General features: G+C 38.6%; 2 protein-coding genes across 3 annotated transcripts in view; both read right to left on the reverse strand.

Moving 5' to 3' along the window:
* The window catches only part of LOC107666271 (uncharacterized protein C7orf43 homolog), a 9,021-nt gene extending 1,885 nt beyond the window's left edge, over positions 1 to 7,136 (reverse strand). Inside the window, exons 1-5 of the mRNA XM_016457498.1 lie at positions 6,433 to 7,136; positions 4,365 to 4,460; positions 2,427 to 2,587; positions 1,605 to 1,752; positions 1,216 to 1,450 (exon numbers count right to left, since the gene is read on the reverse strand). Of these exons, the coding sequence (XP_016312984.1) occupies positions 1,216 to 1,450; positions 1,605 to 1,752; positions 2,427 to 2,587; positions 4,365 to 4,460; positions 6,433 to 6,918 (1,126 nt within the window). The 5' untranslated portion in view covers positions 6,919 to 7,136. The remainder of the gene's footprint in view (positions 1 to 1,215; positions 1,451 to 1,604; positions 1,753 to 2,426; positions 2,588 to 4,364; positions 4,461 to 6,432) is intronic.
* A 3,515-nt stretch (positions 7,137 to 10,651) lies between these two features.
* Positions 10,652 to 25,153, reverse strand: LOC107666295 (galactose-3-O-sulfotransferase 2-like). Of its 2 annotated transcripts, none has more exons than XM_016457531.1 (4): positions 24,904 to 25,153; positions 14,453 to 14,563; positions 12,106 to 12,415; positions 10,652 to 11,709 (listed from the first exon to the last, which is right to left on the reverse strand). In XM_016457531.1, the coding sequence occupies exons 2-4, from the start codon at positions 14,557 to 14,559 to the stop codon at positions 10,708 to 10,710; spliced, it is 1,419 nt and encodes a 472-aa protein (XP_016313017.1). In that variant the 5' UTR covers positions 14,560 to 14,563; positions 24,904 to 25,153; the 3' UTR covers positions 10,652 to 10,707. The 2 variants fall into 2 exon arrangements, with proteins under 2 accessions (XP_016313017.1, XP_016313016.1); XM_016457530.1 differs by lacking the exon at positions 24,904 to 25,153 and adding an exon at positions 15,173 to 15,453.
* Positions 25,154 to 26,963: the final 1,810 nt, after the last annotated feature.

Below are 26,963 nucleotides of genomic sequence, written 5' to 3' on the forward strand. Positions count from 1 at the left end.
TACCCCTCCGGGGATGCCCAAGCCCGCCGACACTCCGAAACCAGCGGAGCTCTCAAAAGAGCTGGCTGGACCCTCCCGGGGGGTACCACCTGTTTCTTCCGAGGCTCCCACCGACGATCGGATGTCGATTGCAGCATCGGAGGGTGAGCCATACTTTTCTGGGGATGAAGATCCGTCAGCGTTGCCGGCCTCTGGGCGGCCAGCGGTGCCAGATACGGACCCGGAAATGATGGCTATGCTTTCCCGGGCCGCCGAGAGTGTCGGGCTCGGGTGGACTCTTCCACCGCGTCCCGAACCCTCAAGGTTGGACGATTGGTTTCTCGGGGTAAGCGAGATCCCAATTCGTCGGTCATCCGACGTGACGTCTCCGTTCCCTCCTTCAGGGAACAAGGGTTACCATACGTAACCGAGACGTTTTGTTAATGTGTACTAAAACTAAAACTATTAAAACATTGCATTTGTTAATTGCAATAAAGCTTAAATAAAAATCAAACTATTTGTATTTATTATAAAATTAGAAATAGTGCCTAACTAATAAAAATGCAACAAATCACATACAATCATTTAAAAAAAAAAATTTAAAAAAAAAAGATAATGAAAACTGAAAATACAAAAATAAAAGCCAATACTATAATATTATATAAATAATACTAAAATAACATATCCTAGACTTAATCATATACCTACCAGCAGGAGCATTTCTAGCCTTTCATGAGTACTGATCGCTCATCAAAAAAGTCTTTTTTGATATTGTTATGGAAATATAGATATAAATTGTCTTTACCTGCACTACAAAATCGGTCACAAGCTGCCTGCCCAGTAAACTGCTTTACAGCTGACAAACTGATGTTTCCTACAATAGATTGTAGGTAAAATATCCACCTCCTCCACTGTCTCCTTTTTGTTTTCTGACTAAAAAAATATCCAATTACACTGTGAGAAACCGCTGCAAATGATTCAGTGCTTGAATGAACTGTCCATATGAATCAAACTGAATCACGAATAATTTCAGACCTTTTAGCAAACCAGTTTGACAGATTAGTTCAAGTAACTAATTCGCGATCTGGCATCACTAATAATTCTGATGCTAAACAGCTGATAGAGAGCACTCAACATGATACATGTTAATATGTTAAAGCAGTCACACTAATCAATTCAATCACCATGCAGCTCCATGCACCCATCTCTTCTTAAACTTATTTTACTCATCTTCACCTTCAGGCGTCCAGACTAGTCGGACTGCCAGGAAGTCCTGCAAGTTGTTCAGAAGGGTATATCGCACCCGGAAATGCTCACGAGCCTTGACAGCACTGGGGCAGCTGGCAGTCATAATGAAGCGCGGACGGTCCAGTCTCACACTAGGGAGACTATAGTGAGTGTAGATAGAGTTGGTGAAGGGCAATTTAGAAGTGGACCACTGTAAGACTGCAACTAATGGCACCTCTAGTCCCTGTAGCAAAAAGAAACATAAAATTTCATTAATACTATTTAATTTAGAAATACATTTATATCATCAATTTTTTTAATTATTACAAAGAAGATATAAATGGCTTTGGGATACATATTTGTAGCCTGTTATCACACAAAATATTATGACAGCCCACCTCATTTGAATCATCTTGTGGCTGATTATTGAGCTGCAGCTGGAAGAGAAAGTTCTGCTCCTCTAGAGCACTGAGCATGCTGGGAAGGTGACTGGACTCACTGTCCATTCTGTAAAATGATGCCATGGCAACTTCTCCTGACTGATGACTGAAGCCGATAAACAATGAGATAAACAGTAATACAAACTCTCTCAGATGCATCTTGCAAGGGTAAAATCAAAATGCATGAAATATCAAAACATTCAAAACTAAAAACTGTCATTTATTATTAATGGATGGCATATTTAAAAACATCAAATCATGGGCACAAATCTTTGTGCATGATTGTATTTTCCCTGTGAGCTATCAAGAATAACAATTACATTTGCATTTCCTCAAGGAAATAGCAGTGCTATTTCAAAAAGTTTGTTTTTGGGCTTTGGTTCTGTATTTAAAAAAATAGTGTGAATAAATGGTTAAATGTATTCCAAGAGATCAAGGTGCATCAAAATTGGGTATACATCAATTTAAATAAAGCATTTAAATATTATTTTGACATCATCATGGTCAGTCACTTTTTAAATGTTGAACATTCTACAACTTTTCAAAATGTAGTGTTAAATTTCTTTTAAAAATTATGACGTTTACAAGTTAATAGATAGCCAATAAGTAAACCAATATATCTTGTGTTATCTACAAAACAATGTTGGAACGCTGAAGTGTTTCAAGCTGAATACATAACAGAAGTTTAATTAGCGACAGAATTTATAACAAACCATGTCTGAGGATGTATTGTAATCACACTCACAGGTGTGCGAGGTCACACATAATGCTTTCTCTTACCAAACGTTGTCCACCAGCAGCACTGAGCCATCTGGCATCATTGGTAAGTATGAAGCATTGAAGTTGGGAAGGATTTTGACATCACGCACACACACTTCCTCTTGAGAACTCCCATTTAACACTGAAACAATCAAATGTTCAAACATACATAAACAGGGCGTCTATCACATAAAGATACAAGAAACCACAAAAATAAGAGACGGTCCATGCACTACAACACTACAGAACTACTGCCTACTTATGCACAAATTATGTCTACTGATGTGCTTACACTATAGCAGCGGAGACAAAATCTATGTTTGAAACTTTCCAGCTATGAAGCAGCTGAATGAAACTGAACCATGTACAAGTCCTATGTTTTCCCCATAAATGCATTAAATATTTTTGAGAGTAGCTGAGAGATTTAAAGAAAAGACAGCCTAATAAAGTCATATAAACATATCCAAGCATCCTCCCTTGAAGACTGGTTGGGTAGATATGGGGAATCATTACTTCTATAATGATGAATGTCTTTTTTCACTTCTTTAAATTAGGACCATTAAGAACCTATTATATCATAATCAGAAACTAAACAGACACTAGTATTTATGAAAAATTCACAAGACAACAGTTACACTGACAATTAAAACACCTGCATGTCTTCAAAATTTAGGGTTGGTAATATAATGTTTTTAAAAAAACTCTCTTATGCTTACCAAGGCTACATTTATTTGAACAATACTAAAGTAAAAGTGCTAATATTGTGAGATAGTATTACAATTTGTAATGTTTTTTATTTTGATATATTTTAAAATTTAATTTATTCTTGTGATGGCAAAGGTGAATTTTTTAGCAGCCATTACTCCATTCTTTAGTGTTACATGATCTGGTGCTCAAATAACATTGCTTATTATTATCAGTGTTGAAAACAGTCAAGCAGCTTAATATTTTTCTGGAAACCGTGATACAACCCCAAATTTTAAAAGAGCAGCATTTATTTGAATAACATTATAAATATCTGTAACATTATAAATGTCTGTAATGTCATTTGTGATCAATTTAATATATCCTTGCTGAAATCTTTAACAAAACAAAAAAAAAACCTTAATGACCCCAAACTTTTGAATAGTAGTGTATATATATATAATTTGTGCTTATAAAATGTGACCCTGGACCACAAAACCAGTCTTAAGTCACATGAGTATATTTGTAGCAATAGCCAACAATACATTGGGTCAAAATTATCACTGCAAAAAATGCTTTTCTTACTTAGATTTTTTGTCTTGTTTCCAGACAAAATATCTAAAAATTCTTAAATCAAGAAGGAAGTCAAAATTATTGACTTTAAGTGAGTTTTTGCTTAGAACAAGCAAAATAATCTGCCAATGGGGTAGGCAAAATAATCTTATTTTAAACAGAAAACAAGATTATTTTGCTTACCCCATTGGTAGATTATTTTGCTTGTTTCAAGCAAAAACTCACTTAATTTTGACTTGTTTTTTCTGAAAACAAGACAATAATTTTTACTCATCTAGAAAATCCTTCTCGATTTAAGAATTTTTCGATATTTTGTCTGGAAACAACACAAAAAAATCAATGTAAGAAAAGCATTTTTTGCAGTGTATCGATTTTTCTTTTATGCCAAAAATCATTAGGATATTAAGTAAAGATCATGTTGCATGAAGATATTTTGTAAATTTCCTACTGTAGATACAGTGGGTACGGAAAGTATTCAGACCCCCTTACATTGTTCACTCTTTGTTATATTGCAGCCATTTGCTAAAATCATTTAAGTTAATTTTTTTTCCTCATTAATGTACACACAGCACCCCATATTGACAGAAAAACACAGAATCGTTGACATTTTTGCAGATTTATTAAAAAAGAAAAACTGAAATATCACATGGTCCTTGAATACACAAAACACAGAACACAAAAACACATACACATCAGTCATACCTTCACTTTGAGAGTGTTGACAGGAAGCTTATCCAGGGACACTGTCAGGGGGAAGATGACCTCATCGCTTAAAACAACTGGCTCATCCACAGGAGACTGAAAAAACAAAGTGAAACTCTTCAAGGGGATACATGGAACAAGCGAAGACACTATTTTTAGTCTATGTGTAGAGCAGGGGTTCCCAAACCCCTGGAGGTCCAAGAAGAAAATTTCAAGGGGATTGTGCGTTTTCAAAGCATGCTTCAAAGAGAAGTGCTGCACTGGTGTATTCAGCATCTAAAAGTTTTTCTTTTCACAGTAAATGCAGCAAACCCCATCTCTGCATGTGCGGAGAGTTCACAGTTTATTTAAATCGCTTTGGCACATTTTTCGAAACAGCTTTAGCATTCTCTAAACTGTTAGTGCAATTGTCACAACTGTTTGCTGGAACTTCAGAACTCTATTGCATGTCTGCAAATAGTAGTAACTCACTCAAAACATTTAATTCATGCTTCAAAACATAGTTGTTGTGTCAATGACTTGGCCAGTGGCACCAAAACACATGCAATTTGCTTAAATTCAAATTGAAATTCAAATTTGATGTGAACAAGAAACTGTTCAGACATCTGAACTTATTGCTATGAGAAAAAAAAAACTTTGATTTCAGAATTGAGCCAAAGCGATTGAGAAAAACTGTAATGTGCATTTAGGAACACAACGTATGCTAGGCTCACTCTATTTACACATTCACATAATTTCCGATATTTTTGTGGGCAGACGTTTACAGCATTTCACAAGTATTTCACCAAAGTAAAGACTTAAGGATTTTAAATGTTTAAAGTTTGAATGTAAAGAATTTAAGGCATAAATATTAGCATTGTACCTTTTAGTGTAAAATAAAATTATTATTAGATATTCATTTTTTCATCAAAACACAGAAGCATTAAATGACACCTTGATGGGCTGTCAGAATTTTGTTAGGTGTGAAAAATGTGTCCTAAACTCTTGATTTAAACGCTTGACTTGATTACAATGATTCCAGATGTCATTTAAAAACTGCAGATTGTATTTTTCTCTTAAATAGTTTCTGTATGCTGGGCTGGGGTATACAGACACTTGAGAGAATACGGGGAGCAAGCAGGTCCAACTTCTGAGAAAAATACTGAAAAGGAGTTCCTGAAAATACTCAGGTCAAATGACTACGGTTAAAACCTCTCTTGGTATCAAAATCAACTCACCATTTTGATCTAAAAATAGTAGAATGCTGTGAGAAGACCTCAAGGTAAATGTTTCTATTTTTTACATAACTTTCATGGTCGACAAATTATAAAATTATAAAAGCAAAAATAAAAAGCTGACGCTCAACCAACTGTAGAGAAGGTTCAATAATAAAAAAATACAAATTTTAAACTTCAGAGGAAAAGCTGAAGCTGATTGTTTATCTTCTGTCTTGTTCTTTTTTGTCTGTTTTTCTCCATCTAACACTACAAATATCAATATACAAGACATCATTTGGTGTCCACATGGCATCACATCATAGGTGAACCCCTCCTGTGAAATCAAATGGCTTTTTTTCTAGATGATGTTTGGAGTCTTCATCTAAATGTCTTTTTCTAGAAGATGTTTGGAGTCTTCATCTAAATGTCTTTTTCTAGAAGATGTTTGGAGTCTTCATCTTATGTAACTTAATATCCTATCATTTAATGATATTTCTCAAAAGTGCTGTTCATTTCTTTTTGTATAAAATCTTCTTTAGTTAACAAAACATTACTGAGTGCACCTGTAAGGGTTAAAGGCAGGACTGTTATAGAAATACACTGCATGAAAGACACATAGCATTCTGGCCAGAACACTAAAACAGGAAGTCATTTCCATTACTGTGACTATCCTCAATTATAAATTGAAAGAGACTGTTCTGTATGGTTGCCAGCCATAAGAAAAGACAAACATATCTCTCAAATAGTACAAAAGGAAATATCAACATTTCCGTGTTGTTATCATCAAATGTATTTGCATGCATAGCATAACTTTAACTGTACAAGGAACAGCTACTCTCCAACAGACTACAGTGTTTGTTTAAGTAACTTACCTGTACAGGAGCCTTGCGGAATTCCCTCACGCCGTTGCCGGGGTTGTTGTGAATGAGGAGCGGCTTGCACTCCCTGAAGCCCCGGTACCTCGGGCCCCCTCGACCTGCGCAGCCCACCTCCGCAGCATCACCATCGTCCGTATCCTCCACACACTCGTCCCCGCTGCTGTGGTAGTCGTGATACAGAGGCTGTGTCCGCTGCCGGTTGTCGCCGGGGCTAACGCTGGCCACGGCGCAGAGAGAGCCAGCCAGCTCCCTCCAAGAGCGACTGCTGTGATGATCCGAGCCGCTGCCGTCAGATCCCGACACCGACGCGACGCTCTGAGAGCGCAAAACCAGCAGAAAGCGCACGGTTTCCCCGAGATAAAGGTGACTGCGACGCGGGAGCGTGCGGTATTTGGCCGGGTCCGACAGGTCTGAGATGGGGACGGCCGGGAAATACATAAAGTACTCGCATTGCGATTCCATCATTAACACCATGACCATCACAGCGCGCTGCAAGCAGACATACAGCGAAGGTATCCGGTTAGCCTGAGCAGCCTGCAAACAACTCTCCCATTCAAGCAAGAATCTCGAAATTAAACGAGACCGTTTTACCTTTCACCTCACTAAATATCACGGCTTCCCAGATTGAAGAAAAATGACATTCATCCTATTTTGTCCCATTTCGGTTGACCGCCAGTTGACGTATACAACACATTCAAGTGCGCTATATGACAGGCACGCTTGTCGAGTTAAGATGGAGTAGAGCGGGATAATAACTAGGCATGAATAGTCGCTTGTCGATAAAGGTAAACAATGGGCTCGCTGTGCAGGCTATTATATTTAATTACTTTGTTTGTAATGGTGTTCAGTTGAAATGTATTATATTATTATTTCCAACAAAATAACGCAATTATATTTTTCCATGCATGGGGAAAAGTCCAGCGTTTTGAAGCTGTTTTGCATCTAAGTTTAAATGTAAAAAAAAAAAAAAAAGTTATTGTTCGAGCTAATGAAGATAGTAACATGGTAAATATGGTTAAACTGTGTTCTTTTTGAGAAAATTAAGCTTTAGATTTGAGAATTCATAAAATCCACTCTTTTTTGTCATGCATTTTACCCCTTCCTTTGTTCCTTTACATCAATAAATGCTTCTATCAAAATTTATTTTAGCTTATTTCATGAAAGGCAATTCATATTACATTTACTGATTTTCATTCAGTACTGAGATCCTGAGGTGCATGATAAGAACACCAATGCTAGCCATTACAAAACATCAGAAACAAATTCATCACATGTAAAAGTTTTATTTTACTACATACAAGTAAACCAAAATCAGGTTCATCACACGCAAATATCTACAGAGGTTTCCCCATATATTCAAGTAACAGAGAAAAATAATAAATATGGTAAACAGGTTTGAAAAAACTTAACATAAACATCACGTGAATCGCATTATAGTCTTAAAAGTGCAGAAGAGGATGAATGTGAATGATTTTAATCATCCTGCTCAAATAAAACTGACTGATATTGACTTACAGATTGTGTTGTAAGAGAACTGTTGCATTTTTCTCATTTGGAGAGCACACTTTTAATTAAACCACTACCCATTTATTTTCCTTCCCTTATGAGATGATCGTTGATGCAGACCGTAGGCTGCATTTGCACCTTTGCATTCCATCTGAATTCATTTTATGGTCAACGAATGTAATGAAAAACTGTGCCAATTTTTGATATATCAAGATTCCAAGCACAGAAACATCAGTACCTCTTTGGTTTATCTTTAAATTGCAGTACCACCGTTAATCTACCTAAGGAGTCATGAAGACACTGAACCAACTGATTTGTATGACACGCAGGTATTACAGCACAATATTGCCAGACTCATTAGAGCTTTCTCTAAAATGAGATGAACGAATGTAAAAGCTATACATCTCAGGCTTAACAGGAAATCAATGCTTAAATTCAATTTACTGTGAATTTCTACAAACGCGATTCACAGTAATAGCATTATTTTCTTTTTAATGGAAGAAACATTAAATCTGCCAACAGCACAGTTTATAAAGAGAAAAAGGTATGATCAAAATGGATCATTGTCTTGGATCACTGACTTTCAAATTATGTCTTTTTTTGTAAAATATAATACGTTCTATTACTTTATATTCCCTGAAAACAACATTTCATAGTTGTTGTTTAAAATCTGAATTTAAATCATTTAACTGTTTTTTTGATTTTAGCTCCATCAATAACCAATTCATGTGAGCTGCAAACACTGAAGCCACTGTGAATAGAAAAAGTGAAAGATAAAGACTGTTAATTAACTGGCAATAGTACAATCCAAACTAGAATGGAATTGGGTATTAAAATGCAAGTCAAATTATGCAGTTGTTTATCAATTACACAAGGAAATAATTGCTAACTATAGCCATGCATATAAATTCTAACTATACAATAAACGATGCACATGAATAGGCACGCACCAGTGACCAAACTAGTGTTTTCTTCATTTCAATACCGTCTGCCTTAGAACAAAGGAAATCAATTCATTGGTAATGTTAGATGTCATCTTGCTGCGTGCATTGAAATTTGCATACAAAAAGCTGGCTGTTCATACATGAGGCAATTTGCACAGTGCATTCCAGTCAAATTCCTACACTACGTTTTCTCAGCACTCACAATAAGAGGAAAAAACATTTTAGTTTGAGAGTATAAATGCAGAAGATACACAGAGAAATGTATACAAAAGCATAATAAATACATAATAAATACAGCAAGCTTTGATAGTAAAGCACTGCTTCACAAAGGTACTAACTGTAAGGCAAAATAACCATTGAGTTTTGGAATTTCAGGTGGAGTTATGATCATTAAAACGTCTATGACAGGCCTCAGAAATTACAGCATTTACCATGCCAATGAACATTCACCATCTATTGATTTTTTTTTTTTAGATTTGATGTTTATTCAAAACATCAAAATAAAAAGCTAAAATATCAACCTCTAGCAAACATCAATAAGTAAACAGACTGTTATAAGAAGTGCAATGGCCAATCACTTAAGGTTAATAAATACAAATCTACAGCCCATTTTGCCCTTTATGAATGGTCATATTATTTCACAGTGTTAAAAACTGGAGATGTTGTTCTCACAGAACCATGGGAGCCGTATTAGCTTATAATGTGTCACAAAAAATGTGTGTGGCATAGAAATCAAAACTTTGCAATGAATTCCTCTTAAAAACACTGTCAAGATTCCTGTTGAGCAATTACCCATATAAATGGATATAAAATGAAATTCCAGCAACTCTGAACAGTACCACTGTTTGAATCTTGTGCCAGACAATGAAGGGTCTGTGATTGCACTTTTGTTGAATTTCATCATGCAGCAAATGGATATCCATCGTGTCTTAGTACTATAATCAAATTCAAATGCATTTCCAATATCAAACTGTTATTTCAATGGATGCACAAGCCTACTTTTTTGGTAGTGACACTGGATGTACACCAGCATTACCATTTAGAAGTTTGGGATTGGCAATACTTTTTTAATGTCTTGTTTTCACAAAGGATGCATTTATTTGATCAAAAATACAGTAAAAACAGTTATGTGAATGTGCCATTCCTGCAATGGCAAAGCTGAGCTTTCAGTAGTTATTACTCCAGTTTTCAATTTCATATGAACATTTTTTCCAAGATTCTTTGAGTTCAAAAGAACATATTTTATTTGAAATAGGAATCTTTTATATCATAATGAATGTCTTTACTGTCACTTATTAATTTAATGCATCCCTGCTGAATGAAATTATTAAGCTCTTTCAACAAGAAATTTATTGACCCCAAACTTTTGAACGCTAACGTACCAAAGATACTTTACCTATTTAAAAGTGGGCTTTTAGCAGTATGTTTGAAACACTGCAACCACTTACATAACATGCACTCACTACTAAATTTTTTGTAACATACCATGGATTCATCATGGACAGGGAAGCAGCATTTTCTCACTTCTCCCCAATATCAAACTCACGACAGTGAGTCTGTGCATTTAGCCTCCATGTGGCATGCATGTACCATTATATCACCCCAACCAATGCAATGTACTCACAGACCTCTTCTTCACTCTGAAACTCTGTGTTGTATAAAATAAGAGTGTAGAAGGGCAAGATGGAGGGAAGGAAGAGTCGATGACAAAGTAGTGTGTTGTATGTCTTGGATATCCCTTCTCCTCTAGTAGTGCAGCCTGTCGAGCCAAAATGGGTCAGAACTACTGACCTTGAGGCAAAAAGGTGCAACTAGCTCACTATCTAAGTCTTACTTTTGAATCAACCTGCTCTAATGATTGATTCCGAAACAGAATGGTCCCATCCCAGTCCTTCTCCACCAACCTCTTTCCCCCACGGTCTTCAGTCCTGAGTATTGAGGGCTCCCTCTTTAGTGGAAGCCCTCCAGCGGCAGCGGCTGGGGGTTGCTGGGCTTGAGGGAACTGCCGAAGATCCAGCAAGTCTTTGTATTGGATCTCAGGCCTGATCATGCGTAGGCAAGCTTCCCACGTGGCGTTGTCTAGTCCCGACTGCAACTCGTAACCCAAGATCTTCACTAATCCACTCTGGAAAGGGCGGATGGTCTTGTCCCGGATGCGACTGGCCTCTATGGGGCGGCCGCCATCACGCAAGCAGATGCGAGTGAGAACCTCCCGTTTGGTCCTAAGCAGGGCCACCTCAGACTCCATCCTACTATGCCCGAAGCGCTCTACATCCTGCCAGAAAGTGAGATTAAAAGCTTGGTAAAGGTGCCAGTCTAGTGCATTCCATTCACGTAATTTCGATCTTTGCTTGTCTGTTAATGCCAAAGGAGCTGGAGCTGGAGCTGCAGCCTTGACCACCCATCCTGATCTTCCACTGGGCATTTGCTGCCTGGCGTTCAGGCTAAAAGAAACCACAGCATCTAGCGGCCAGCAAAGAGCGTGACGGAGCAGCACCATAGATTGGTCGAAGTACTCTGAGATAAGGATGAGCTTGAAGTTCCGACGCACTGCTGCCACACCGCGCTTGACCAGCCCGAGGCTGAAGTTGGAGGTATAATCCAGACCAAAATCAAACCACATCAGGTTGCGGGCATAATGGTTGTTTCGGAGTCTGGGGTCGTAGTACTTATAGGGGTTGTCTGCAAAATCACCCAGTCCTTTGGCACGCCTGAAGGCAGGGGCAACATTTTTATAGTAGGCATAGGAGGATTCAGCTAGCGCCACAGGGTCTCGAAGGATGGAGAAATAGAAGGTGTCAGCTGGCATGACCTTCTCAACCTGCAACGAAAGTAAAAAAGAGAATCACATTACAAAAAGAATCATCTTTAATCATGTACCTGAAATAAAATATTGAATGTAAATGTTCATAGGAGATTTCTTGTTTTTCTGCTTAGGTTTCTGTTTAAAGAAAATAAAGATGCATCAATCAAAAGAATCTGATTATAAAATAACTTGCATGATTATTTGGTATTTATAATTAATGAAAACATAAATGTACTTGGTTGGATGTTTTTTGCAATTTATGCTTTTTGATGCTCAAACTGATTTACACCAGAAAAACAAGATTAATACTAAAGAAGTAAATCGATTTTATTGCTAGGACCCCTAAATAATTTATCAAAAGTGATTTTCAACAGATCTTTTTGAGAAAATGCCAGCTATCATGTGATGTACCTCTGGTTTGTTGAACCGCATATGATTTCCCATAATGTCAAATTCTGCCACATGAGGGCCTCTGTATCCTTTCACCCTGTGGGCGATAAAGGGCAGTGGGTAGCCAAATTGGTACCCCACAGGCAGGGCAAATTTAAGGCCCCGCTCCTCTCCAAAGCGATAGAGCAAATTGAGAACGGTGCTGCTTGCCGTCTTGTGAGTCTTCAGGAACATGATGTGGGTGTGGGGCTGGCAAGACCCCAGAGAGTCCCCATGGGAATTCTCAGAGGGAAGAGCGTAAAGAGAGTGAGGTCTCTCTGGTTGCATCCAGCTAATGTGGAGAAAGAACAAATTATGATATAAAAATTATAACCAGAACAAAAACGAATCTCCCGTTCCACTTGATATACTAAGAAAAATGACAAGATGGAGAGTGAAATGAACAAAAGAAATTAAACAAGACGAAAAGGCCTACCAGGTTATAGATAATTAAACAAGAGTGATAATTGGGATAAAGTGATTAAGGAAGTAGAGAATAAACAACTTCAAAGAGAATGGCTGAGAATAGATTAGCCTCAAATAATGAATTCAGTGATATTCTGAGAATGTGATATGCATATCATCACTTATAATTGCTGAGAGGCACATTATATATTATTAGAATAAATAAAACAAGAATACCCTAACAAATAGTACTCTTGACTAGTTAAAGGGGTCATATGATGCTGCTAAAAAGAACATTATTTGGTGTATTTGGTGTAATGAAATGTGTTTATGCGGTTTAAGGTTCAAAAAACACATTATTTTCCACATACTGTACATTATTGTTTCTCCTCTATGCCCCGCCTTTCTGAAACGTGTCGATTTTTACAAAGCTCATCGTTCTGAAAAGCGAGGTGTGCTGTGATTGGCCAGCTATCCAGTGCATTGTGATTGGCCGAATTCCTCAAGCGTGTGACGGAAATGTTACCACATGTGGAGAGGCAGTTTTAACATTAAGTGACATGACATCTGACGCACAGATGCCATTGGCACATGCCGCTATGCTCAGTGGCACTTCCGGTGGCACTTCCGATTTTCAGTGGCATGTGTCAGTGGACAGTGGCATGTGTCACAAGTTTTAGTGACACTTTTAGTGACACATGCCACTCTCCACTGACACATGCCAATGAAAATCGGACAGTTCAGCTGTGTCATTTGGAGTTCGGTTTCGGTTTTCAAGTGGTATGTGTCAGTAAAACTTGTGACGTGCCGATGGACTGCGCCCTGTGTCACTGACATTGTCACGATCATGTCGCAGTATGTTGCCTCCAGTTGTGACTGGCAGATGAGTTGAGCAGCTGTAATTGTAACACAAAAATCCTAAATAAAAAGCTGAATTTAGTGATTTTTAAATAAATGTCCATTAAGCGTATTTACAAGTTTATTATACGTTTTTCAAACATGAGGTCAGTGTGTGGCACATCTGTATTTGAGTGGCAGATGACACTGAATGTTGTGCAATAGCCTACCAGTGCTATTGTATGTGGGTGATCACGCAGACTACCCATTCTAGGATACACACGAGAAAAAAATTATCATGGATCACTATACGAATGACGCTGCGTGCACGTCGGTAGGTGTCAGTATAAATTTAACATTGGCCAGTGCCAGATTATCATCTGGCTTTAATATTTTATATAGTAATATAATAATTATATATAAATTAAATGTAATTCTGTTTATAATTGTAACTGTGTAACAAGAAACACTATATATATATATATATATATAGTAGGTGTGGCTGACTCTTAACTTTTATAAAGAATATCTCTTTGGATTTGAGACTTGAGTCTTTGCAACTTTACAGATCTTCTTTATGCACCAAGAGCTTGTAACACTCCAAAGAGAAAGGAAAAATTCAAATCGCATCATATGCCTTTAAATTATATTTCTTAAAGGGATAGTTTAAAGGGATAAATTCAAACCTGTATGACTTACTTTTCAAACTATCTTCACTTGTGTAACGTGTTCCACAGAAAGAATTAAGTCTTACAGGTTTGGAGCAGCATTAAAATGAGTAAATGATAACAGACGTTATACAGGTCTGTGGGGGTGGTAAACTGTTTAGGTGAGAACTGAATTTCTTTCTCAAAAAAGCCAGCCACAAATGTTTTTACAGTGGGTTACTAAAGCATTATTAAGTTCATATTAAGTTATATTATGTTTTTTTTTCAGCTGGAAATAATCCAGAAACATTTAAGCAACATTATTTCTTAACATTGGGAGTTAATTGACAAAAATATGTAACCAAGCATGTGCTGTATAAGAATGCAGTACAAGATAACAAGACAAAGGAATGAAGATAGGAATGACAGCATTTTCTTACCTCTTGTTGAAGATGACTCCCAGAAGTTGTCCCGCAAAAGCGATGACAACAAATACCAGAAGTGCTTTCCATACAGTCCCCAAACGATAACATCCCAGCCACCGCATTCTCCTATGACCAAGAGAAGGAGGGTTAGCCTCAGTTATGAAATTGTGCAGCACATAAAGAGAGTGAGATGTTCATTAATAAAGCATGAAATCATAAAAGACCAACAAAAGGACATTAAAGGAGAAGAATATGAGCATGTGAAGTGTGAAATGTGCAAAGAAAGGAGAAGCCATAATTGGAAACACAAAAGGCACATTATGAAAAAGATTAGTGTCTGAAAATGGAAGACAAGTGATATGACAGAAAAACAGAAGAGACAAACAGACAGGTGTATCTGTTGTCAGATCAAATCCACATATATAATACACACAAAACGATTGAAGGCTGTTATCAGAAACTCTTTCCATGCCTGATGCCTCTATCAGCAACCTAGACTCTCTGCCACACAGGCTTTGATCAAAACGAACAGACTTTTGTCCAATGCTTTTTGCAAACTAAGTTTGCATTAAAAACGGCTATAGAGGAAAGGTAAACAGGCAGACAAGATGCAAAAATGGCCTGTTTCAATACGCTTGCCTTGTCTTGCTAAAAGGGTGTTGCAGAATTCGCTCAAAGACAGAAAGCCGCTGTCTTAAATCACAGCAGTCGCCGCTCTGAGCCTGACACACTTACCGAGCTGACCGTCTGAAAACCATGATAAAACCCGGCCGGTATCACTATAGATCGGCGCTTGATAACAGCAGCCACGGTGCATCTCGGCCGATGCCTTTCAAATCTGCTCGACGGCGTCTGTGTAATGGAAGTGCTCCCTCCGCGCGTCCATGGTCCGACAGCAGAACGCCTGCACGACTGCAGTCAACTGCGTTAGATTTCCAGTTTGCTTGAGGTGCATGTGCTTCGCTTCAGCTTCTCGAAGACCAGTAGCTTGAGACGGAGAAAAGGGACTGCTTTGTGTTTTGGGTGAATGTGGGCGGGTGTTTAGGGACCAGTCTGCTGCTATGTGAGTCGAAGCCTGACGTCAGATCGGCTCTTTGCTTACAAGCACTAAATACAGATTCTCAGAAACGATACGCGCGGACGTGATTGAAAGCGAAGCATAAAAGTAAATAGCTCCATCGCTATAGCCGTGAGATTTCCACGGCTACTCCCCGATGTCCTATTTCCTTTTTATATAACATTATGAGAAGTACACATGCAGTGTTTTTATTGTAAGATAAACAATTATTACATATTAATTACATATAATTGACTTGGCATGTAAAGTATATGATTGGAAAAAATCAAGTATTTCTAACTACTCGTACGCCTATGATTTTTTTTTTTCACTTACAGCCTATCTTTTGACAAGTCTAGGTCAGCTAAATTATTTGAAAAATGATATAGGCCCAAATGATTGAAACCATAGCATTCTTGGATTTTTGTTACCAGAAACTCTGTTATATTCTAAATTATACTAACTATAGGGCTATACTAAATTATATACTACATTAAAAAAGCTTTCAGAACCTTTGCCAATTTGTTTCATTTTAATGTCAGTGATCTGATAGCAATATAATATTATAGTGATTGTTCATTTTAAAGTCACAATGTAATTGACGTGAAACCGAGTGAAACAGATTACGGAAAAGAAAAAAAATGCCGGGTTGCTGATTTAATGGAGGCAGATGTGAATGCGAGATTGCAGTCGATTGTAAAAGAAGCTGTGTTTAAATGCGGATGAAACGATTGGAGAAATCCAGCATCACCAATTCAAGCCAATAACTCATAAATTAAATGAAAATCTGTTTAAAATTTGTTTAGATGAACTCATAAAGAGTCATTTGTTCATGAGTCAGACGGGTCGCTCTGTGTTCAGTGTTGCCTGGAGCGAGGACAATGCAACAAAGAGATGCTGAAAAGCAGAAAACATTGGCACGAACTCTAAAGATGTAATTAACTAACACCCCTCACCACATGAAATCTAATAAAACGGCAACACTGCATCAGGGATTCTTGGAATGACAACCCTGTTGAAAAAACCAGCATATGCTGGTTAGGTATGTTTTGACGCTGGGATGCTGGTTTAAGCTGGTCCTTTGCTGGTTTAAACTGGTCCTTTGCTGGTTTATGCTGGTCCTTTGAACTCTAAAGATGTAATTAACTAACACCCCTCACCACATGAAATCTAATAAAACGGCAACACTGCATCAGGGATTCTTGGAATGACAACCCTGTTGAAAAAACCAGCATATGCTGGTTAGGTATGTTTTGATGCTGGGATGCTGGTTTGAGCTGGTCCTTTGCTGGTTTATGTTGGTCCTTTGCTGGTTTATGCTGGTCATGTGCTGGTCTTAAGCTGGTCGGACCAGTTTAGGACCAGCACATGACCAGCTAAGGACCAGCATAAACCAGCAAAGGATAGCTCTAAAGCCAATAACACTCAATAAGCATCTCTGTTCCAAACATCTCCTAAACAATTCACTTAAGAAAGGCCCTGTTCACACCAGATATCTGGGTGATCCAATCACAGATGCCCATTTATACCTTGTATAACCCCTTAAAGTCTCTTGTGACCTTGTCAAATTTTGTTGAGGGAAAGGATTCTGATGTCACATTACTGACAATATGTCACGGTTTTGGTTAGTTTGGACTGAGTTTGTATTGTTTTCTCTGAGTTGTTGTCATGGCTTCTGATTTAAGATCATCATTGTGTTCAAGTGTGTCTCGTTTATTATCCTCATTTGGTCTGTGTACTTAAGTTCCTGTCTGTTCAGTTAAGAGTTTGTCAGGTCTTGAATGTCCGTTTGTTACAACCTTCTCTCTATGTGGATTTATCCATCTGTGGATTTATTAAGGACTGTTTACCTTCATCTTCGTCGTTTGTGTGTTTAGAACATGGTAACCTGTGACACAATATCAGTGCTGGCTGAAAAGCAAATCAAGTTGGCATTACTGGTCTTCCAAAAATACATTATTTTTTACATCCCCACAAAGGTAACGAGTAAAATGACTGTTGTTAAATTTGTCGAGCACCTGTATAATCAGAAACACAACAGCTGTCATTGCCTCAGGGGCAAACCTTACACTGAACTACAAATTGATGCAAACAGACAAATGGTTCTTGCACAATTTATAAATTTTCTAGAGAAATCTGAGATTGCTTTTATGTTATTGTAGATTAAGGAACAAAGTAATGTTCAAAGATATTTATGGCTATCAAAGACCATACCAAGAAACATATCTCACTGTGTGAATTTCAAAAAGGCAGATATCAGGTTTAGATTTCCTTTCCTGCATCTGGTTTCCTGCCTTGCAAAAACTAGATAAACTTTGTTTGTTGGCTTTCACCACTTTTACCTCATTGGTAATGTTCTTAATCTTTAATGTAAGTGAAAGTAAACAGGCTTGACAGTTTTGTATATGTACAAATATTTATTACACAATTGGATTTGTGGATCACTTAATAGACATGCACTCTTAAAAATAAAGGTGCTTAAAGGGGTCATATGATGTTGCTAAAAATAACATTATTTTGTGTATTTGGTGTAATGCAATGTGTTTATGCGGTTTAAGGTTCAAAAAACACATTATTTTACACATAATGTGCATTATTGTTTCTCCTCTATGCCCCGCCTTTCTGAAGCACGTCGATTTTTACACCAAAGCGGCGGCGCCAGTCACTGCAGAACCTCCCAAAGCGGCAGCGTCCACTTCAGCTCTTCTTGAGGTGCTGGCTTGTGCTGCAGAACCTCCAGAGGCAGCGGCGTCTGCCTTTGAACTTTTAGCCTGTCCAGTCACGGCCAAGGAGGCTGTTTATGAACTCTCTGTCCGTCCAGCCACGGCCAAGGAGGCCTTTGTGAACTCTCTGACTGTCCTGTCACGGTCAGGGTGACCGTCTCCGAACTCTCTCCCAGCTCTGCTTTGGTTAAGAAGCCCGGTTATGAACCTGTTGTCCCACCCAACCTCCCTCTCCCTCCTCCTCTACCTGTCATGTTCTTTGTTCTGTCTCCGCTGTTTTCTGTCTGTCCCTCAGGTCATCCTTCGAGGGTGGTTAACGGTCAGGATACGCCTCGGGACAGTCAGCCTCCAGCTGCACCAGAGTTGGAGGATCCCAGATCTCCGTCTCTGGCCTTCGAGACCTGGATCTACCTCTCCTGTCATGGCTATGGAGGCCGTATGTGAACTCTCTGCCTGTCCTATTCTGCCAATGGAGGCCGTATGTGAGCTCTCTGCATGTCCTGTCACGGCTATGGAGGCCGTATATGAACTCTCTGATTGTCCCGTCACGGCCAAGGAGGCCGTTTCCGAACTATCTACCTGCTCTGCTACGCTGAATGAGCATTATTATGAACTTGTTGTCCCACCCAACCTCCCTCTCCCTCCTCCTCCTTGGGGACAGAATTACTGATTATAATGACTTATACTGTGTTTTACGCGTTGCGTTGCATATTGCGCCGATATAGGGAGACATACAAAATGCACAGTGCTGGGGGTACTTCATGGAGAGGTTTGAGAACCACTGCTCTATGATAATCAAACTGTCTGAATGGAAAATTTGTATATCAACCATGTTTCAGATTGTTGACACTTCACATAGTGTGATTTGGTGGTTGGCTGAAGCACTTCCCCTGTGTTATCCCACTGCATGCAGCTGAGAATGCAGTAAATCTCATGACAAGCTGTCTGTAGCCTGAATTATGTGCATGAAATATGTTAGTTTATATATCTTGATGGCTCTATTAGTTGAAACATTCTTCAAAAGCACAATTTCGCATGGTTTTGCTTCATTGCGGCATTATTATGCAAATATAACAAAATGCAACATTCTCACTCCCAACTCGTCACATATTGACGCTTGGTCAGGACCCTTTAAACAGGCGTGGGTCGATCGACGGTGAACAATATCCAACAGGGCAAGGCAAAGAGAGATAATCCAGGTACATAGCAATAATCCAGGCAGGGGCAAACAGAGTCCGAAACAGCAAGACAAAAAGGGTAATCCAAAAACACAGGCAAGAATCTGAACACAGGAAAACAGGCAAGGCAAGGCGAGACTATGACTAAACTAGGAAAACGTCTCAGGTTACTTGTGTAACCATGGTTCCCTGAGTAGGGAACGAGACACACCTTGGTCATTCGTTGACCCGCCTTCACCTCAGGACTACACTCCTCTGGCTTCGCCTAGTCTCTCCGTCCCTATGGCTCCGTTGGGCTCCTCTCTCCCTCCGGCTCCACCTTGGTCCTCGGTCGCTCCGGCTCCACCGCGGCCTTCCGAATCCCCACCTGCGCCTCGGTCGCCAGAGCTGTCGGCTCCACCATGGCCCTCCGATCCCTCAGTGTCACCCTGGCTCTTCGGCTCTCTGTCTCCGCCTTGGGCTCCCCTTCCACTGGCTCCGTCTCCGTCAGTCGGACCCCTGATATCTCCAGTGTCACCTTCATGGTTCCTCCCTCCGTCAACTCCACCATGGACTGATAGTGGAGCGTCTGGAAGCCGCTCCTTAAGGTGGGGGGCTCTGTCATGATCTCTAGCTGGAGTGCCCGTGAGTTTCGCTAGAGGGCACTCCATCCCAGACTTTACCACTCCGTCAAAAACTTCATTTCCCATAATCCTTTGCCCGGACTCATCAACACTCACTGTTTGCACCTGTGTCTCATTTACCCTGTCTGCTCACCCTATATAAGTCTGGTTTAGTTTGTCATTCTTTGCGAAGTCTTGTAAGTGTTACACTGCATCTCTGAGCGTTTCTCCTGTTTATATGTATCTTGGTTTTTGGACTCTTTGCCTGTGTTCTCTGCCTTGTTGTTTAGTCGGACTGATTGCCTGTGTGTTGACCCTTGCCTGCTGTCTGATTTCGATTCTGGACTTTCCTAATAAACACTGCATTTGGATCCTCACTCAGTCTCTGAGCAGTCCGTAACAGTGAGAGTCCATGTAGTGAGCTCTGGTGGTGAGTGAATGGAAGTTCATAGACCGGATTCGTGACATCAGTATGCCGACGCGAAAGGCATTGGGAATTTTATCATCATGATTAAATTATATATTGGGTAATAATATTGCCATTATTGCAGATATGTTGGTGTGTGATTTTTCAATGTAAACAGTCACAACAGTTTTATTTATATTACATTATTTACACATTTATGAGCACGTAACCCAACCCCTGCCCCTAAACCTACCATTTGTCAATAAAACACAAGATATAACAGGCAGATACAACTACAGTCATAATTTATTAAAAAATTATTAATATACCAAGTCTTCCGAGGCAAAACGATTGATTTGTGAGAGGAATAGACGCGATCGCCATTTCCGTCCGCCGTAAAGCTCATCCTGTGTGCTGTAGTCTGTGCGCAGCGCATATTCAAAAAATTAAAGAAGCCTTACGTCAGCCTTGGTTGTGAAATGTTATTGGCTCTTGTGTGTCTCGTGACCGATTGCGTCATGCTACGGGAGTATCTTTTTGAATGAGATGTGAGCGCATTAAAGAGTTAGTTCACCCAAAAATGAAAATTCTGTCATTAATTACTCATCCACATGTCGTTTCAAACCTGTAAGACCTTCGTTCATCTTTGTAACACAAATTAAGATATTTTTGATGGAATCTGAGAGCTGTTTGACCCTGCATAGACAGCAATACAATTGAAATGTTCCCAAGTCCAGAAACGTAGCAAGGAGATCTGTAAAATAATCCATGTGACATCAGGGGTTCAACCGTAATTTTACGAAGCTACAAATTGTTTATTCAACAATTCGTCTCCTCCGCATCACCCTGTAGCACTATTTTGGAGAGTATCAGCTGGACGTAAACAACGTATGCTGTTCTGTCAAAGTCTCTTTAAGACAAGTCATGTCACTCGGTGGCCATCTTTGAAACGCATGCAAGTGCAGCTCCTGCCTCTTTGTATGGGGAAACATCAAATTCTCCAAAACTGTTCACTAAGCTTACGATTAAATTTCATATTTGAAATCACCAAAGAAATCTGACAACAACTGTGTCATAAATGTTGTTTCGTTTGCTCAAATAGCGTTATAAAAAGCTTATTTTTCAGGCTAGATCAGCCAGTGCTAAGCGCACGTCTCAGAACGATGACTGTTTCTATAGCAACCGGGACTTCTAACGGCAGCTGCAGTGACGCGCTGACTTTACCAATTAGCTGTTGGCTCTTTCATTCAGAAGGCGGGGCTTCCTGCGATTGAGCGGCCATATTGAGCATTGCATTTTTCCCCATTCAAAACTATACGAGTGACACGTCTTGGGTAGGGCTGCACGATAAATCACATGCGATATTTAACGAGCATCTTATCAGTAAAGCCGGTTCTTTAATCAGCGGTAAATCTCCATCACCTGCGGGCTTTCACATTGAGCAGCATTAACTACACAGAGCCATTGTTCACTGACGAGCTGCGCAAAACCACGTTCATATTCGCGCGAAAATCTGTGTAATTTTACAGTACAATACTGTTTAATTTCCATTTTTTGGAAGTGAAAAAAATTAATCATAGTATAATTTACAGTGAAAAGCCATAAACTATAATTCCCAGAATTCCCTTTATAGCACTTCACTTTTGATGTTTTTTTCGTTTAAGTAAATATCTTATATCTATAATGTTGTTAAATTAATGTTTATTGCATTATTTCAGTATAATATGTGTTACCAGGATGGTGCTTAGTGTTTGTGTGAATGACACTGTGCACCTTGATTCATCCTGTGTCTTTCATCACCACCTGTTTTTGATGGTTATTATCAGTGTATTACAATGTTACAAACAGATATTAGTACTTCAATAGGTTGTTATATTAACATTATATCAGTTAAAGGGGTCATATAATGTTGTTAAAAAGAACAGTATTTGGTGTATTTGGTGTAATGAAATGTGTTTATGCGGTTTAAGGTTAAAAAAACACATTATTTTCCACATACTGTACATTATTGTTTCTCCTCTATGCCCCGCCTTTCTGAAACGCGTCGATTTTTACAAAGCTCATCGGTCTGAAAAGTGAGGTGTGCTCTGATTGGCCAGCTATCCAGTGCGTTGTGATTGGCCGAATACCTCAAGCGTGTGACGGAAATGTTACGCCCCTTACCATACTATGACGCCTTGTTCCGCTGTTCTGACAAATAATGCTACCTATCAGATTATGCTACCAACACTGTATTTATCCTACTGTAAGGGTAGGTTTAGGGTTGGGGTAGGTGTACATGTTAATAAAGCCTCACACCTTATTAATATCATGCTGGAAGCAAAATCTGATAGGTAGCACTTTTCGCTATCAAATTATGCTACCATCTGTTTTAATGGATCTTTTGATTATTGCTGTTGCCTATAGTAATTATATGTGTGATTTTTAATTTCCAGTCCATTTTAAGGCAGTAATATAATCATTTTTAAACAATAGTTGACTTAAAGGTGGGGTAAGCGATTTTTCAAAAACGCTTTAGAAAACTGATTCAGGCCGAATAGCAAAACAAACTTGTAGCCAACCAGCAGTAAGGGGCGTGTCTACTCATGATGTGGAGGACAGAGCATTTAGTGTACAGGACGGACATTAGCGAGCCAAGCAACAGAAAGATAGAGATGGTGGATAAAAAACAAAAGAGGAAAAGAACGCAGCAGCAGTTTTATGTCGGGGATTTCGCCTTTAATGAAATATGATTTTTTTTTTTTTTTATTTAAGTTAAGTCTTTAAAACCTAAAATGTTGCTACCATATTTTTTTATGGTAAAATTCTGGCAACCACAGCTGCCAGTATTTTACCATAAATATCACTCACTGTTTGTTTTTGGTTTTTTTTTTAATCCTGAAAAGAGTTTTAATATTTTTAATAAGCAGCTTAATATTTTTGTGGAAATCATAATGCATGTTCTCATGTTTTGTTGATGAATAGAAGGTTCAAAAGAACACCCTAACCACATACTAAAAATACTGTAAAAAGAACATATCTACATTCAAGAAAAACCTCACTACCTCAGACAAGATGGAGGAGCCTCTGCTGCTTACTTTGTCTCTTCTTAATGCTCTTGAGCTTTCCCTTTCTCAGTTTAAAATTAGTCATCACAAGGGAAGTAACTGGAGAGGACAACTCCTCCAAACAATAAAAAGGCAATGTTTTCCATACAATAATAAAAAAACAACAACAACAGAAACAATTGCTTCATGCCTATTGGTGCAGAAAACAAACCAGCCAGACAAGACAGGCTTCAAGGCCAAACATATCTGCTCCACTTTCTCCAATCACAACTTGAATATTTTATTAAGGCGAGACATGTTCAGAGACAGCCTCAACAATCAAAAAGCAGGGTTAATTCTATAATGCAAATGTCAGAGCAAGCATTGTGTTTATATTAGCCTACATAACAATTGCTATGTGCCATTTATGTGCACATTCAAGTGCATGTAAAAAAAAGAAATGTAATTTCTTTGGATTGTGTGTGACTTTTTATTTACACAACGTGACTCACTTAACAAAAAAAAAACTATAAAATACAGCAGCATTTGATGCTTTCTTTCACAGATTAGTCCAATTGGCTATAAAAAAACAAGGCTCTAAAAGGTCAAAATCTCGAAATGCTAGTTCTCCTATAAATGTGTCAAGGAGAGCAAACTCATTTTCAGTGAATATTGACTTTTGATCTGAACTCTTCATGTATTGCATATAAATCACATGGGTCACTTTTACGATACTTTTATGTGTTTTGTTGATTATTTTTGTCAATTTGGAGCTTGACAGCTTCAGTCCTCATTCATTTTCATACTAAAATAAGTGTCCAGGATATTCTTTTAAAAATTACAGTTCAATTAACCAGGTTTAGAAAGACATGAGGGTGAAAGAGTAATAACAGACTTTTTGGGTGGTTCACTGTCCCTTTAAACTATTTGTAAAGGAGACAATTCTATAGTGAAACTCCAGAGCAACACAACAGTTGGTCCTTTGCAGAAACTTGACTCCATGTGGAAAATTGGAATCCTCAAAGAAATCTTTTCTGAGAGTGTACAACAGTCCAGCCTTGTCCCACAGGCTGCTCATATGAGACCAAAGCACTTCTAAAACTTAGCAGCTGCTAAACAAGCTTACCCTCACTAATCGACCCCATAGCCGAATAATCTATGTAATTACTCGGGATGACTATAGCAACTGAAAAGCGCTTTAGGTTGGATGTCATTAGACCATATGTTGACCCGACACATACTCATAACAAAAGTACGAGTAAATAAACATAAAAATGAATAAAGTGTAAAACTGAATCGAAGAGCATGTGGTTTTCAACGGGAAAAATCCCGAACAGTGTCAATGTACAGTGGTATTTGAATAGGAATCCTGAGCGATGTTGAAGTTGGAAAAGCGTCTGTCAGATGGACTAAAAAATACCCCTTAAGACAATCATTAATTAGTGTATTTGTTTGCATTATCTGGTCTACTCACCCAGAATGTGTTTCAGAAGCAAACTGGTTGCTTCTTTAAAAATGTGAGTTCGAGCAGCACTCCAGACTTCTGTGAATCGAGTCTCCCGTTATCCACCAACTGGCACCAAATGCAACAAAGTTTTGTGTTGATAAACAGCCCACCACGTAGAGATGCTTAACTGTCCTCCAAACTACAATAAATACGCTCTTCCTCATTTAAGAAGTTCCTCGCGTCTGCCTGCAAAGACAATCCATCTGTCCCAACCCACATCCATAGGCTACTGTATCCCCGTCTGTCTGTCGCGCGGCGCGCTCTCTACAGTCCACAAGGAGAGTGTAACTTTATCCTTGCTGCAATCTTGATACCAGGCTACATTTTCGTGCTATTGCTGCCGCAATAAAAGGGATAGTAATGTGAGGACAATCATTTGTTCATTAAAGAGATGTGTGTCAATATGTGTGAATAAATATAAATATAAATAAGTAGTTGACAACAATTTGGTTAAAAATTAAATATTCAAAATATAAAGTGTAAATTTAATTAAATAAAACATGTTTTAATAACATATCAGGCGAAAATTTACACACACACACACACACACACACACACACACAAAAAAAAACATATTATTTTAGGTTTAAAAAAGTTATGTTAGAAAGTTGCCTGATTTTTTAATCACATTTTTAGCTTCAGTAGTTTTCATTAAATTGCCCTGGTGATGTGACAAATGATTTTTTAGAAGTTCAGATATTCTCTGCTGCCTGATGTCATGTAAACTGAAGTGTATTAAGTACAGTAGTCACACTACTCTATATTTAATATAGGCCTATAACACATTTACATATTCCTATATTTGCTTTTTGTCTGTCATGCAAAATGAATAAATGTGAAGGAAGTAAATGTGGGATCTATTGCTTTCCTATGAGACTGGAGAACTGACAACTCCAAGGTTTGATGTGTCACTGTACACCCAAACTATGCGACCCCCATCTGTTGCACTCGCATACAATATCCAACGCCTAACAAAAGCCCCATTCATCTCTGAGCTCTTGCTCTGCAGCTGATACTGAATAATGAACCTCAAGGGGAATCTGGGGATCACAAGGCTCACACTAGTTTTCATCGTCAGAAACCTGATTGAGTTTGGTCACACAGCTAATTATTTTCAGTAGTTTGTTTAAGAAAAAGGCTTAGCACAGCCATGGCCAATTTTAGTATGTATGTATTTAAAAACAAGCTTCAAGAGAAAAGACGCAAGTGTGCACAGGAAGACTGAGCAGCCCGAATGAAGGGGCCAGTCAAGGGATAAATGTAGGCCATCACAGACCTGTTTTGTCTAGTCCATTGCCACCTGGATGTATGGTGAACATGAGTGGGTGCAGATTTAACACTTAACTACGAGTTACCAGTCAAAGATGTGTCCAAACACACCTGTGCCCCAATGAACCTCATGTTGAATTAAACAGCTGGAAGTGTGGAAATTTACTCATCCCTATCCTATCTACCCTTCAATTTCAGGAATGAAAACGAGGCTTGGAAAGATAGACCCTTGGAGGGTAGGTTGCACAATTTTTTTTTCATTCATATTTTTAATGTAGCATGAGCTGAAATATTGCCTTCTTGTTTTGTTTTACTTTGTACAAAATTAAATACTATCTTTATAAGTTCTATTTCCTTTCCGACTCCAACCTGCTCTAATTCCAAATCTACATGAGTTACACTCTATATCTATTATTAACTAGAATGCTAGACTAAATATGTTTTATAGTGAAATTAGCTTTCAATGTAGGAGAACAGATAATCCATTAGGGGGCAGTCAGAGCCGGCTTTGGGGGCAGTTATCTTATTTTAGCATGTGACTAGTAACTGTGACTAGTAAATAGTGACATCTAGTGGCTGTTTTAAGTAATAGCATAATTTTCTTACAATATGGATCAAACGTATATTTTGTTTGATTCATATTGATCCATATTGTTAATGGATCAAACGTATATACTATACCTTAAAGGTATAGTTCACCCAAAAATGCAAATTTGCTGAAATTTACACCCCCCCCCCCCCCCCCCCCACCCCGCCGT

Source organism: Sinocyclocheilus anshuiensis, unplaced genomic scaffold, assembly GCF_001515605.1.
Source record: "Sinocyclocheilus anshuiensis isolate Anshui unplaced genomic scaffold, SAMN03320099.WGS_v1.1 scaffold1225, whole genome shotgun sequence".
Classification (NCBI taxonomy): domain Eukaryota; kingdom Metazoa; phylum Chordata; class Actinopteri; order Cypriniformes; family Cyprinidae; genus Sinocyclocheilus; species Sinocyclocheilus anshuiensis.